The sequence below is a fragment of the Mytilus edulis genome, chromosome 6 (assembly GCF_963676685.1).
Source record: "Mytilus edulis chromosome 6, xbMytEdul2.2, whole genome shotgun sequence".
In the NCBI taxonomy this organism is placed as follows: domain Eukaryota; kingdom Metazoa; phylum Mollusca; class Bivalvia; order Mytilida; family Mytilidae; genus Mytilus; species Mytilus edulis.
Window position 1 is genome coordinate 83104643 of NC_092349.1, and position 15544 is coordinate 83120186.

Genomic DNA, 15544 nt, shown 5'->3' on the forward strand with positions numbered 1-15544 from the left:
AAACTTTATCTTTAATTTGAAAAAAAGTCTTGTATCGTTTCTTTTGTTGACCAGTATAGTTATTTTATAAAAAATTACTGTTTGTAAAAGTATGAATTATTCTAAATAATAAGAATGTTCTTATCCCAGGCAGAAACCCCTAGCTGTATTAGGCACAACAAATTATCAATGCTCTTCAACTTTGTAATTGTTTTGGCTTTCGAACTCTTTTCATTTGAGTGTCACTGGTTAGTCTTGTGTAGACGAAACGCGAGTCTGGCGTATTAAATTGTAAACCTGGTACCTTTTGTTAGCTATTATTCGTGTGTTTCTCTGTCCTATATGTTCTACCACTTATTTGTATTGTAGTCCTGTCATGTAATGTTGTCATTTTAATGTTATATTTAACATTGCCATAAAAGCGGAAGGTTTTGCACTCCACAAAACCAGGTTCAACCCACAATTTTTTTCTTAAATTGTCCTGTACCAAGTCAGGAAAATGGCCATTGATATATTATAGTTCTTTTCTGTGTGTGTTACATTTTAATGTTGTGTTTCTGTTGTGTCATAGTTCTCCTCTCATATTTAATGTGTTTCCCTCAGATTTGATTTGTAACCTGGATTTGTTGTTTTTTTTCTCAATCGATTTATGAATTTCGAACAGCGGTAAAGTACTGTTGCCTTTATTTATACAATAATCCTTGTCACGGACAGATTTTCTCTAAATGCTTTAATTTCAGAGATATAAGCCGAAAACTACATTTTACCCCCATGTTCTACTTTTAGCCATGGTGGCCATTTTGGTTGATGACCATGGTCATAGGATACATTTTATAAACAAGGTACTCTAAGAATGACTTAGGCCAAGTTTGGTTATATTTGGCCCAGTAGTTTTGGAGTAGAAGATTTTTGTAAAGATTAAGAAAATTTATAAAAAATTGTGTAAAATTCAAATTAAAAAGCAAGAACTCTTTATAGGGACAATTGACAATTTTTGTCATGTTGACATATTTGTAGATCTTACTTTGCTACAATTCTGCTGTGTAAAATTTATCACTTTCTATAATATAATTCAAGATAATAACCAAAAACTTCAAACTTTCTTAAAAATTACCAATTCATGGGTTGTCTGATGCGTCTGAAAATGACCGGGTGATATATATCTTGACCTTATGAACATTTTTACTTGTCTATCCCAAATTCATGTATTTGGCCAAGTTTGGTTATATTTGGCCCAGTAGTTTTAGAGTAGAAGATTTTTGTAAAGATTAAGAAAATTTATAAAAAAATTGTGTAAAATTCAAATTAAAGAGCAATAACTCTTTATAGGGACAATTGACAATTTTGGTCATGTTGACATATTTGTAGATCTTACTTTGCTACCAATTCTGCTGTGTAAAATTTATCACTTTCTATAATATTATTCAAGATAATAACCAAAAACTCCAAACTTTCTTAAAAATTACCAATCCATGGGTTGTCTGAAGCGTCTGAAAATGACCGGGTGATATATATCTTGACCTTATGAACATTTTTACTTGTCTATCCCAAATTCATGTATTTGGCCAAGTTTGGTTATATTTGGCCCAGTAGTTTTAGAGTAGAAGATTTTTGTAAAGATTAAGAAAATTTATAAAAAATTATGTAAAATTCAAATTAAAGAGCAAGAACTCTTTATAGGGACAATTGACAATTTTTGTCATGTTGACATATTTGTAGATCTTACTTTGCTACCAATTCTGCTGTGTAAAATTTATCACTTTCTATAATATTATTCAAGATAATAACCAAAAACTTCAAACTTTCTTAAAAATTACCAATTCATGGGTTGTCTGATGCGTCTGAAAATGACCGGGGTGATATATATCTTGACCTTATGAACATTTTTACTTGTCTATCCCAAATTCATGTATTTGGTTTTAATGTTATATTTGTTATTCTCGTGGGATTTTGTTTGATGCTTGGTCCGTGTGTGTTACATTGTAATGTTGTGTCGTTGTTCTCCTCTTATATTTAATGCGCTTCCCTCAGTTTTAGTTTGTTACCCCGATTTTGTTTTTTGTCCATGGATTTATGAGTTTGAACAGCGGTATACTACTGTTGCCTTTATTTACGCTGTGTCAGTTTTCCTCTAAATGCTTTAGTTTCAGAGATATAAGCCAAAGACTGCAATTTTACTTCATGTTTTATCTTAAGCCAGGGCGGCCATCTTAAGTGATTGGCGGGGTCATCTGAGACGTTTTTTTAAACAAGATACCCTAGGAATAACTTAGGTCAAGTTTGATAATTTGTTTTGATTTGGACCACTGGTTTCAGATAGATTTTTGGTCAAAGTTAACGGACGATGACGACGACGACGACGGACGCCAAGTGATGAAAAACTCACTTGGTCCTTTGGGCCAGGTGAGCTAAAAAGGGGGATGGCTCTCAGGCAATTGATGCATACTAGTAATTGTATAGAAAACATTTTTAATCGCTGCAATTTTGTTTTTGGTATTTCGCTAACCGAATCCCTGTAGTATTTGTTATTTAAATTGAAACATCAGCCAAAAGGTTATGAGTTTAAAATATCTTCTGTCTCATTCGACATGAGCATGAGAGTTGACGTAAATTACCAATTGACAAATACAGAAAAGAAGCAAATAATCTAATTTAAATTTTATACCTCTTATATACTGCTTGTAAATCTTTAAATAATTTGGTCTACTAAACTATTGCTACTTACCTGAAGAATGAGCAGATGAAAATAAATATAATGCAACACAAAATGCAATAATCAATCGTATACAAAATTTCAAATAACACTTACAGCCTAGACTAATTTCTCTAGATAACACACACAAAAAAATGGCCATCAACTTTTGTTGTTTTTGACCACGCGACATAAGTTATACATTTTAAGATAATAAATTTACCCTCTTCAGTATATTTCTTGAATAAAATATATCATTTCTTTTATGCTTTTTTCTGGACAAAACAGTAAACTCTATCACGAGTCGACTGAACGTAAAAAGATTTATTTATAAAAAGGAGATGTGGTATGATTTCCAATGAGACAACTCTCCACAAGAGACCAAATGACACAGAAATTAACAACTACATGTCACTACACGGCCTTCAACAATAAGCAAAAACCATACTGCATAGCCAGTTATAAAAGACCCCGAAATGACAATGTAAAACAATTCAAATGAGACAACTAAGTTAGTATTTGCGTTTAGATTTTTTCCAATTTTTCCAAATTTTGCTCTAATAACTGTTGCCTAGGCCGAAAGCAATTCAATGATTTTAAAAGATCAAACGTTTTTTTCTTTCAGTGTTTTATTTTCAGTGGAATTAACATAATTGATGCATTAAATATTTAAAAGTATTAGCACCTGACATAAAATGATTTCCGGTTGTTTTACGAAAATTTGTCTTTCATTTTAAAAGGCTATACATATCTCTTAGCTCTGTACTGAAATGTTGGTAAATTGAAGATGCAAAACATTTTAACATATAAAGTATACCTACTTTAAACCATTAAAGGCCATATAAACCAATGAACACAATCCAGTAGGGAAACTGTTAGTGTCGTTTGTTGATGTGGTACATAAGTGTTTCTCGATTCTAGTTGTTTATACAGATAAGACCGTTGGTGTTCCTGTTTACACTAGTCATTTTGGGTCCTTTGTGGTTTGTTGTTCGGTGTGAGCCAAGGCTCCGTGTTGAAGGTCGTAATTTGACCTATAATGGTTTACCACTTATTGTTACTTGAATGGAGAGTTGTCTCAATGGCACTCATACCACATCTTCTTTATTTATCTATATTTTGTTATATGTCAGTTTGGTATGGTCAAGACGTTTAGTTAAGCATTGAAATATACCAACATGGTCATTTCTACATTTTAACATTAAGAGTTTTCCATTGCGTCTGTTGAACTGTAATTGGATATCATTTAAAGTTTTTCAGCATGTATACCATCACATGCATAGACACTGAGACAGAACATAATACATTTAGCGCACCGAGATCGTTTAGAGGGGAGACAACTCGAACTCCTAACATCCCGAGGATTATTTAACTTAAAATGTTTTTTCTACACACTATTCTTTGCTTCATAGTAGTGTTTAAAAATTATGGTTTCAATAATAACCGTAGCTACCCTTTATAAACCCCTTTCAGCATAAAAGTAGAGACCCAAGATATGTTTCTTTATTTGGCTTCACTGGCTTTTGGTTTTAATGTTCACGAATCAATAGATTTTGTTTGATTTGTTGTCTACTTGAATGTTGTTAAATCAATGATTATCATATATATCTATGTACCTATTCTTATTTGATTGATTCATTGTTGCTAGTTTAACGTCCATAACAGTGACAATTATTTCATGCATATTCAGGACGAGAAAATATTCACGCTTTATTACCATGATTACCTTTTATAAGTACTTCTGAAAAGCTTATCCTTTAATGATCTGCCAAACCTGGAAAAAATGAGGAGCAGGTACACCCTAGATTTACTAATTTTAAGTAGCTTTATTCTGCACCGATTCGAATTGCCCCAAGTTGCGTTTTTCTTTTGTGTATATGTCGAAGATGTTACCTTTTTGAGATCCTTTCTTTGAATATATTTCAAAGTAACGCATAAAGTTGTATGTCTATCTCAATTTCGCCTTCGTGTTTTCTCTGTAAAAAAATGTCTACTTCTAAACAAAGATACTCTCTTGAGCTGACTTTTGAAAATTACCCTTGATGAACAAGACAAAAGTTACTAGTTTGGCTGCAATTATTCAACATCCAAAGGAACAAGGATTAATTTTGCAAACACTTTGAATCTGGTCCCATATTTTGAAATGTGGATGCAAGGTAAACTACACGTGTCATTTTACTTCTGTATTTTGTTTCAGTGTTGTATTATAATTGATAATGGAAACGGGGAATTGTCAAAGAGACAACGAATCGACCAAAGAGAAGAAAATAGTCCAAGGTTACCAATTGGTCCTTAAAGCAGCGAGAAAAGAAAGATGAGCTTCAGCTGGCCCCTAAATAATAATGTATACTAGTTCAGCGAAATATAGTCAACACTAAATTCCGAACAATACAAATGAACCAAAATTAAAAACACAGACAAGACTAACAAGGCTAGAGGTCCCTGACTTAGAACTAGCGCAAAAATGCGGAGGGCTAAACATTAGTTGTGAGACCTCAACCCTCTACCTACACTCTTGACAATATGGAATAAACAAACACACAACAAAGGGCACAGTAAACCCAAGTTTAAAAGAAGTCCGAGTCCGATGTAAGAATAGGTATCAGAAGAAACAAAACAGCATGACAATGACAATGTTCAACATAGATTAACAAAGGACTACTAACAGTTACTTACTACGTGTAAGCTCCAGACCTCAATTAAACTGACGGAAAGATTATGTCTACGTTATATAAAAATCAACCTCAATCCTACCTGTTACTAAGGGGATTTACTATCCTGTAATCATGAATTTTACGAGAACAACGTAACTCGTTTCATACCAACAACTGGTTTATATATACTCTGCCTATTTTTCAATGTCTATAAAACATTTAATTCAATGAAGATATGATAAAACATAAATCTAAAACATAGATGATTGGAACTAAGTTTGAATCAAATTGACTCGCTTAAAAGTTTTCAGTACCCTGAAAATTCATTATATAAAATCCGTTGATGTCCGTAATAGCTTCTTTACAAGAGACTAGTGGTTTTGGTTGCTGCTCTTGTTTTCGAAAATGGACCTTCCAGTATAGCAGACATAGTACTTCCCATTTGCCAAACTGTTGAATTTGGACTTATTGCCTTTTCCATGGCTTGTAAAAGGAATGGAACACCCTTTTCGACATTGTTTATCGAAATGTACGAAAAACCAAGTAAATTCAAAGCAGAGACCTCATAACCAACTTGTTGTTCGGATAAAAGTTTTTCAATAGATTCTAATACACCCTCAGCAGCAGATTTCTTGTCATTCTTTGTTTCACAGAGAAATAACAAGTAGTAGGCATATACCAAAGGATCATATAGCGCCCAGCTAAGCCATGATGTATACTTCAAAGGTTCGGGTAGAGGTGTTTGAAGTTGAAATTTCACCGCAGGAGGCGACATTGAAGACTCGGTTGGCATGAAGACAACAGCTTGATAAATGGAGCTAAGAAATCGTTCTTTTAGTGTCATATCATTTGACCGGACAAATAATTCGTAGTCTTCTATTTCCAAAGGTGTTGGCCCAAATCTGTTCGGCAAAAAATGTGGTACAAATACTGAAAGCCGATGGGAATTTGCAACAATTTCTTCTGCCATCTTCTTGCAGCTATCAGTCTCACCAGTCATGTAAAAGTAAGTAGCGTATTTGAGCTTACCGGCTGCTGCATCTGATTCCATACCTTCAGTAAGACACTCTGATACTGCTTGAAGATAGTCATGAGTCTCCATGGACGAATTAGATCCGGAGAACTCATTGTACAAAGTAAAAAGGTGAAATCCTAAACTTGATTTGATTGCAGCTTTAATCGGTTCAAGTGTGTTCCTGTAAAATTCATTAACAGATCTATCGTCCAGACGTTTCAGGGTCATGTGATGGCGGGCTATTGTCATGGACAAGGAGTCACCTTCTACGGGTGCTATTGTCGTCATGATTTCTAGTCGTGCGTCTTCATACCGAGGAAAGAGTCTAAGGTCATGCTGAAACCATACATATTTAACATCCACCTCATGCAAATCGTGTAGGACTGTACTTATACTTTTGGAGCGGGTGTATTGCTGAAGTAATTCTTTAAGATATGGTTCGGTTGACAATGATTTACAACGTAGCAAACATTTCCAACCTTCTTTCACAAAACCACTGAACAAATCTACCAATTTCCGTTGTTCATCTTCATTCATGCGCCCCTGTAAAACATTATTTTCTGGAATGAAATAAGCTGGTTCAAATCCGTCTCGTATAAAGGTTAGCATTTGATTTACACATGCCTTGAAGGCATCTGTAATCCTTTCCTCACACCAGATAGCACTTTCTGTTTTTTCTAAAGCCCAGAATAAGGCATTTTTCATATGGAATGATGACAGCACTTGAGGAACTTCCTCGGCGATAACATCCTTTAAAAGCATTTTAAGAAGCGCATAGCATTTATGTTGTATGTTGTTAAAAGTTCGTAAAAGAACCCGTTCAGACAAAGCAAATGATAGCCTCCATTCCAAATGTCGAGTTTTGCTTCCAAGAAAGCCAACTGGGACAATTTCACAGCCTTTTGAAACAACTGAATCAACGTCTTTTTGTATTGGCCAATTTCTAGGTAGGCGCATTTTCCATTCAGTCGCCTGTCTTGGCCATTCATGAAAATGGAAGCAAGGAACGGAATCATGAAGAGGTTCTTCTTTTGTTTCATCAGAAAAGCAAAGCGAAGGTCCATGTTCTAAAATTTCCTCCTCGTCTGGAAATGAAACAGCATAGTTATATGAACTTTGCATCACCCATGCTGGTCGCTCTGGAATCAGCTGGTACCTGTTGAAAGCTGTTTTAAATTTGTAAGAAGAAAGAAAAAAATTTCCTTCTTCCTCGAAACAATAAGATTTTGCTCCATTGGGTGTCAGAGAGAAAATGTTGTTTTCCGTTAATGGCCCTTCTTTGTAAAGCCGAAGTCGCGTGTAACCTGGATGGGTATTTTCATCTGATAATTCAAAAATATGACCTGTATTTTCATCATGTACATTTCCTTCCTTCTCCTTTATAGACACGTAAGAAAAACGCAACATGGTATCAATATCTGTCATGTATCCTTTCCAACCAACCCCGTCCATTATGCTTCCTGTGAGAATTGTATTCTGATAATCGGGTTGATAATCTACTGCATTCGCTAATACTTCAAGCCTCGAAAACATGGACACCTTTGAACGAACATGTTCATCTGATAACTCGAGCGCATCAAGTGTTTTTGACAAAAGTAAGGATTCATTTTTACAGTCTTCCATTTCTGAAAAGGAAAAAGGAAATAAAATGTACACCTTCTTGTTTGCTATTTTCCTTCTATATTAATGCTACTGTTGTGTTCTGATTTGTTTTCTTACAACAAAACTACACAGACGGAGTTTTAATAATTTATAGACGTATCTCCTGAACACCCAAATTCAATCATATACCGGTAGATTGTAGATATATAAAAACAATTTTATTTACACTTCCCCAATTCTTGTAATGTAAAGATATCAGATACCAAGACATGAGGGTTTTACAGTGCATCTCTATAAAGGCAGAAGATTAGTCCAGTAAACTAGTGGAACCAAAGAAGTACCTTGAAGATCCATATCCTCGTGTTCAACGAGGAGGTTCTTTTAAACTGATGTATGTATATATAATCTGGCGAACAGATACATCTTATATAGCATAACCATAAACATTGATATTCACTTGAAGATTATAAGATCAATACCGTAATCGACCTTTTCCAACTCAAGATTATTTCTAAGATGAAAGATAACAGACAAAGACAAAGGACGTTATTTAGTCGTCTAAAAAGTAAATTTCATGGTCTATACTAATCATTTCTTAAATTCTGTAACAGAAAATGAAATAGATACCAAACTCCAAGTTTAATGTTTTCAAATTGACATCTTCATTACGGGTAGATATTCCAAAGTCAAAGACAAAAAATAAGATAATTCAGACAATATAAAAACAAGACGAATCAGTATAATCACTTAAATCCGAGCAAATTGCAATCGTTTTCTCTCAATTGATTTATGGACTGCGGTTAACTACTGTTGCCTTTTTTGAACTGTCTCTAACATATATTTGGCGTGTGATGTCAGATTTTGGATATTGATTGCTTAAAATGTTTAATCGTCATGTAAAAGAACTATAGGTACAAACTTATCAAGAGTACAAGGCTTATTATAAAGTGTATATGCCAGATTTGAGTCAGTAAAACAAAATCAGAACAAAACCATACCACTTTGGACTATACACTTAGCCCGCTTGTCCTGGTTTTGTTTTCAAAAGAAATAAATCATAAGAAAAAATGGTATACAGATGACTAGTTAAGGTAGCACAATACAAAGATTTTATAACTCCAACTCCCAAGTTTTAAAATGCTGTAACTTTCTTAATAATGCTTGAAAATTTATAAAAGTGGTAGTTTTGGATAGCTAACAGATTACTCTTTCAAATAAATGCAATGTTAGTATTATGCAACAATTATGTAACCAATTATAATGTTAACTGTGTCTAAAATATTTTTCACCAAATTTGCACTTTCAAATGAAATTAGCTTCTGCATAGGTATCCCTAGAGGGTTGATTTTATTATATGTTGTTCCTATGGCCATTATCTACAAAAGGGTGTCTCAGATTTCAGATAGAATGTATAGAACAAATTTTACACCTAATTAAACATTATCTTCTTTTATGTGGTTAGGATGTTTACACTAATTAGAGATTTATGAGCAGAGGAGTACCATAGAGACAATCTGAGACACCCTTTTGAAGCCCGTGATGTGTTGATTAAGATTTCGTTAAAATTTTCTGTTTAGTTAAAGAGATGATAGAGCTAAATTCATTCAAGTGAACTTACCAAGATTTTGCCACTAATTACATAATAATTGATTACATAATGATTGCATAATAGAAATATTGCAACCATTTAAAAGATTAATCTTTTATCTATCTATATATACCTCTTTTATTATTTTCTATGCATTCATAAGAAAGTTACAGCATTTCAAAGGTTAGTGATTGGAAGTAAAAAAATCTTTGTATTGTGCTACCTTAATTAACACACTCCTCGAGCAAAGGTATCATGGAATCTACATTTCAAGATACACGTTAAAGTTGCATGCATGGTAACATGAATGTGTTTAATAGCATCGTTCATGTTTTGTTGAATCTAATTTAGTTTTTGGACCATGAATAAAAACGGCATAAGACCCCAAATTGGACATTTAAATTAATAATCGAAGAAAATCGAAAAGAAAGTGTAAAAGAAGAAATAACAAACATAATAATAAAACTACGTACTACACAGAAACAAATGAATGACAATAAGAACTTTCAACCAAACACGGGAGTTATTTCACTTGCTATTGACGGGTAGCTATGAAGATTATTTGCCACCTGTTGCTGAAGGTTACACCATAATCGGTAATCAGTCTTCTTCATAGATGTCATAATCAAGAAAAGAGAACGGGATTGTGGGTAAGACAATAAGAAAATATCGTTTTTCTTCTTTCACACCAATATTCCATAACGTCAACCAATTCAGATGGCGTCCATTAAACTTTCGAAGGAATAACCTAAATTTCCTACTTTTAACCCTTAGTGGAATAGATTCCTTTTAAATCACAACCCTCTTTTAAGTAAATTATCACAGGAATACCATCTGGAAAGTTCATACGATTAAAAAGCTGTTATAAAGTGATTTGTTTAGTCGTACAGTTTTGTTCTTAACTGATCCGCACTATCAATTCGTACATGTAAGTCAAGATATGAGGCAGACTCACCTATTCCGATGATACCATCCTTTTTTCCAATTTCGATAAGATAGGTGCGTTCAACATAGTCATCAAACTTTTTATTATTTTACGTAAGAAGTCATGATCTATGTAGCGCAACGTACAGTTGAAGGATAATGCTAGAATTTTGTCATGAGAAGATCCTTTAGAAAGTTAATCATTTGAAAAAGAAAAAAAAGCGACAAAAAGAGCACACTTGGTTCAAATAGGAATGCCGATTGTGTCGAAAAAATTCGTAAAGATTGCGTTGTGCATAGAAAAAAAAGTCATTCTGATGATGTCAGTTTCAGATCAGTTTTTGTTTAAATCAACTTTTTTTCGAAGTATGATTTATTCCTTCTTAAACACTTTTAAGATATTTGTATCTACGTTGTCCATTTTTAACTTATTTAATAAAATCGTGCAAATCATTTTATTCTTTAAGTTTACAATTAGGAAAACTAATTAAGAGGAATATAATTTAAAATGTTTTTTCTATTGCGAGAGGAAAATGACTTAGATAATAATATGAGGCAGGTATTACCTGTAAATGGGGACGAAGTCTGTATGAATTATTTTTTTGTAACTTGAATATTTGTTAAAAAAAAAAAGAAATGGAAATACCGTAACGTTTCCCGGATTTTGGTTCTGTTGTTAGGGATTTTAGTTGTCACGTTATTAAAGTTATTACGTCATATACAATGTAAACAAAGAAACGCTATCATCAGGTAACGTTTTTTCATATCGATGAATTATTAAAAATGAAATTGGTATTGCGTTCCTTCCTAATTTATACAAGACTGATATATATATATATTTTACTCAAAGTTTCATACAAACGAGACCGGAAAAGGAAGTACATTGTAGATTTCTGCGCAGATCCGGAAATTCAAAAACGCGACAAAAAAAAATTGCATGATTTTGAGTTCATTAGTACAATGAAAATATCGGGAAAATTTTCCCGATTTTTTTTTTTATTATTGAATTTTCTACTGTTATTGGTGACTTCGTCCCCATATAAACTCTAAAAAAACATCATCATAGATACCTGGATTAAATTGTGAATTTACGCCAGACGCGCGTTTCGTCTAAAAAGACTTATCAGTGACGCTCGAATCCCAAAAAGTTGAAAAGGTCAAATAAAGAACGAAGATGAAGAGCATTGAGGACCAAAATTCCTAAAAGTTTTGCTTTTTCGTACAGCTACGGTAATCTATTCCTGAGGTAAAAAAAGTGTTGAAAACAGGTAATTTATAAATACGACCATATCAATGACAATTATTTTCTGCACAGAAGTGGTGACTACTGGGCTGGTGATACCCTCGGGGTTTAAACCCCCTGCGCAGTGGCATCGACCCAGTGGTTGTAAATAAGTTCATCATAGATACCAGGATTCAATTTGTATTTACGCCAGACGCGCGTTTCGTCTAACATGCAATTAAAAAAAATCTAGCTACATCAGACTGAAACCGCCCAGCTTTGGTTGCTGTTAAATAGATGATAAAGATTTGATAAAGGATTTCGTGGAACATTTGGTAAACCCAGCAATATAATCGATTGTTTGCAAGTACACTTATGTTCATTTATTTTAGTATCCAGTACCATTTCTGTCCAAAGGAGCATAGAACAGACCTCTGATATTTAGGATTTCCTCGTTCGTAAGTGTCATTGGAATTATGTCGAGTTTCCAGGTGAATTGTCAATACTGTAATGAACCCACAATCACATATCTGTCCTAGTATCAAACACTTTACAGCTCTTCAATAATTGATAAGCTATGGATTTTCAAATAAATTAGCGACGGAATCACCGCAGAGACACTTATTGTTGAAATTAAACGAGAAGACCTCATTTTGTGTGTCGCTTCTCTTCCTTCCACGACAAATTAATCGTCATGTCTTTGTGTTCTATAGGTAACATGCATAATCGCATTTGTCATCCGTTCTTATGATTATTCAGATTGAGTTATTTTTGGAGAAAAACGACAAACTAGAGGCTCTAAAGAGCCTGTGTCGCTCACCTTGGTCTATGGGAATATTAAACAATGGACACAGATGGATTCATGACAAAATTGAGTTTTGGTGATGGTGATGTGTTTGTAGATCTTACTTTACTAAACATTCTTGCTGCTTACAATTATCTTTAACTATAACAGTACTTTCTGTGGAAAATGTTATTGAAAATCTTCAAATTTTAAGAAAATTGTTAAAAATTGACTATGAAGGGCAATAACTCCTTAGGGGGTCAATTGACTATTTTGGTCATACTGACTTATTTTTAGTTCTTACTTTGCTGTACATTATTGCTGTTTACAGTTTATCTCTATCTATAATAATATTCAAGATAATAACAAAAAAACAGCAAAATTTCCTCAAAATTACCAATTCAGGGGCAGCAACCTAACAACCGATTATCCGATTCATCTGAAAATTCCAGGGCAGATAGATTGTGACCTGATCAACAATTTTACTTCCTGTCAGATTTGCTCTTAATGCTTTGGTTTTTGAGTTATAAGCCAAAAACTGCATTTTACCCCCATGTTCTATTTTTAGCCATGGCAACCATCTTGGTTTGTTGGCCGAGTTACCGGACACATTTTTTTAACTAGATAATCCAATGATGATTATGGCTAAGTTTGGTTAAATTTGGCCCAGTAGTTTCAGAGGAGAAGATTTTTCTAAAAGATTACTAAGATTTACGAAAAATGGTTAAAAATTTACTATAAAGGGCAATAACTCCTAAAGTGGTCAACTGACCATTTTGGTCATCTGACTTATTTGTAGATCTTACTTTACTGAACATTATTGCTGTTTACAGTTTATCTCTATCTATAATAATATTCAAGATAATAACCAAAAACAGCAAAATTTCCTTAAAATTACCATTTCAGGGGCAGCAACCCAACAACGGAATGTCTGATTCATCTGAAAATTTCAAGGCAGATAGATCGTGACCTGATCAACAATTTTACTTCCTGTCAGATTTGCTCTAAATGCTTTGGTTTTTGAGTTATAAGCCAAAAACGGCATTTTACCCCTATGTTCTATTTTTAGCCATGGCGGCCATCTTGGTTGGTTGGGCCGGTCACCGGACACATTTTTTAAACTAGATACCCCAATGATGATTGTGGACAAGTTTGGTTAAATTTATCCCAATAGTTTCAAAGGAGAAGATTTTTCTAAAAGATTACTAAGATTTACGAAAAATGGTTAAAAATTTACTATAAAGGGCAATAACTCCTAAAGAGGTCAACTGACCATTTTGGTCATGTGACTTATTTGTAGATCTTACTTTGCTGAACATTATTGCTGTTTACAGTTTATCTCTATCTATAAAAATATTCAAGATAATAACCAAAAACAGCAAAATTTCCTTAAAATTACCATTTCAGGGGCAGCAACCCAACAACAAAATGTCCGATTCATCTGAAAATTTCAGGGCAGATAGATCTTGACCTGATGAACAATATTACCTATGTCAGATTTGCTCTAAATGCTTTGGTTTTTGAGTTATAAGCCAAAAACTGCATTTGACCCGTATGTTCTATTTTTAGCCATGGCAGCCATCTTGGTTGGTTGGCCGGGTCACCGGACACATTTTTTAAACTAGATACCCCAATGATGATTGTGGACAAGTTTGGTTAAATTTGGCCCAGTAGTTTTAGAGGAGAAGATTTTAATAAAAGTTAACGCAGGACGACGACGGACAACGGACGACGACGGACGCCGGACGGCAAGTGATGAGAAAAGCTCACTTGGCCTTTCGGCCAGGTGAGCTAAAAAATGAGTCCGCATATTGATTCCGTCATCAGACTGACTTTTAGTCATAGATTAGACTTCCGGTTTGAAACACAACCAATCGTATGAAAGATAAAAAAAAAATGAAAAATAAATGAGCCATATCATGATGTTTAGATCGCAAGAAATATTATACCTCCTGAGAGAGGACAATTTTTTTTCGCGTTTATCTACACGTAAACTACTATTTTACTACTTTAATATATAGAGACTCTCTGTATTCTGTCTACTGTTTTCTTTGAAATGTTTACTATTTAAGGGGTCATACCAGTTGCATATATATTAAAATAAGTAAAACATGTAGAAACAAGAATGTGTCCATAGTACACGGATGTCACATCGGCACTATATTTACTAAGTTTCGAGTTGATTGAACTTCAACTTCATCAAAAACTACCTCGACCAAAACCTTTAACCTAAAGCGGGACAGACGGACGGACACGAACGGACGAACGAACGCACGAATGCACGTACTAGAAAACATAATGCCCATAAATGGGGCGTAAAAATTTATTGTTGAAAGTGAAAATAGTGATTTTGCAAAAATGAAATTAGGGTAGAGATTAGAGGGAGGCAAGGCCTTTTTCGGGACGTCGGGATCGGTGGTTTTAAAGCTCGGGATTTGGGGATTGATCCTTACGGGATCCGGGAATATATTTTTCGATTTCGGTATTTCGGGATAAGAATTTCTTTAATCTTGCTTCATATTGTTTTCAAATATTTTAATGGCCAATCCCGTCATACATTTAACAATGGCAGATATATAGTACACACAAAATATGGAAAACCAGTTTTATGAGTTAACTGTGAATAACGACGTTAATATTATATGTAACAATAATATACAACAAAAGCAGACATGGTTGCGCACCAGGTGAACTGAAAGTTGTTTTTTCACAGATGAGAGAAAGGTCGTCGTTGCGACTAACAATGAAGATTAGAAGTCACAAAAATACTGAATTCCAAGGAAAATTTTAAAAAGGAAAGTCCATAAACAAATGGCAAAATCAAAAGCTCAAAGACATCAACCAAATGGATTGAGAAATGATAACAACTTTCATATTCCTGTCTTGGTGCAGGGATTTTTTTTATGTTGAAAATGGTGGATTAAACCTGGTTTTATTAAACAAAAACTGTAATAGATGAACGTGGACAACATTAATACGCATTTAACCAAACGTTAATATATTCAATCGCTTACCTTGAGTGATAACGCCTTCCTCAATGTCCATGTATTATACTTCCTCGTGGAATTCCCAACAGTTCAGTGA

General features: G+C 33.9%; 1 protein-coding gene across 1 annotated transcript; it reads right to left on the reverse strand.

Moving 5' to 3' along the window:
- Nucleotides 1-5522: 5522 nt before the first annotated feature.
- On the reverse strand, nt 5523-15544 carry LOC139528667 (uncharacterized). The gene is made up of 2 exons (XM_071324779.1): nt 15475-15544; nt 5523-7965 (listed from the first exon to the last, which is right to left on the reverse strand). Exons 1-2 carry the CDS (start codon nt 15503-15505, stop codon nt 5687-5689), a joined length of 2310 nt encoding a protein of 769 aa, XP_071180880.1. The 5' UTR covers nt 15506-15544; the 3' UTR covers nt 5523-5686.

What these genes read in the sequence shown, in the direction of transcription:
- LOC139528667 (XM_071324779.1), bottom strand. Translation starts at nt 15,505, where the DNA reads ATGGACATTGAGGAAGGCGTTATCACTCAAG. An exon ending in GGAAGGCGTTATCACTCAAG is followed by an intron (nt 7,966 to 15,474) that starts GTAAGCGATTGA and finishes TTTCCTTTTCAG; the next exon opens with AAATGGAAGACTGTAAAAAT.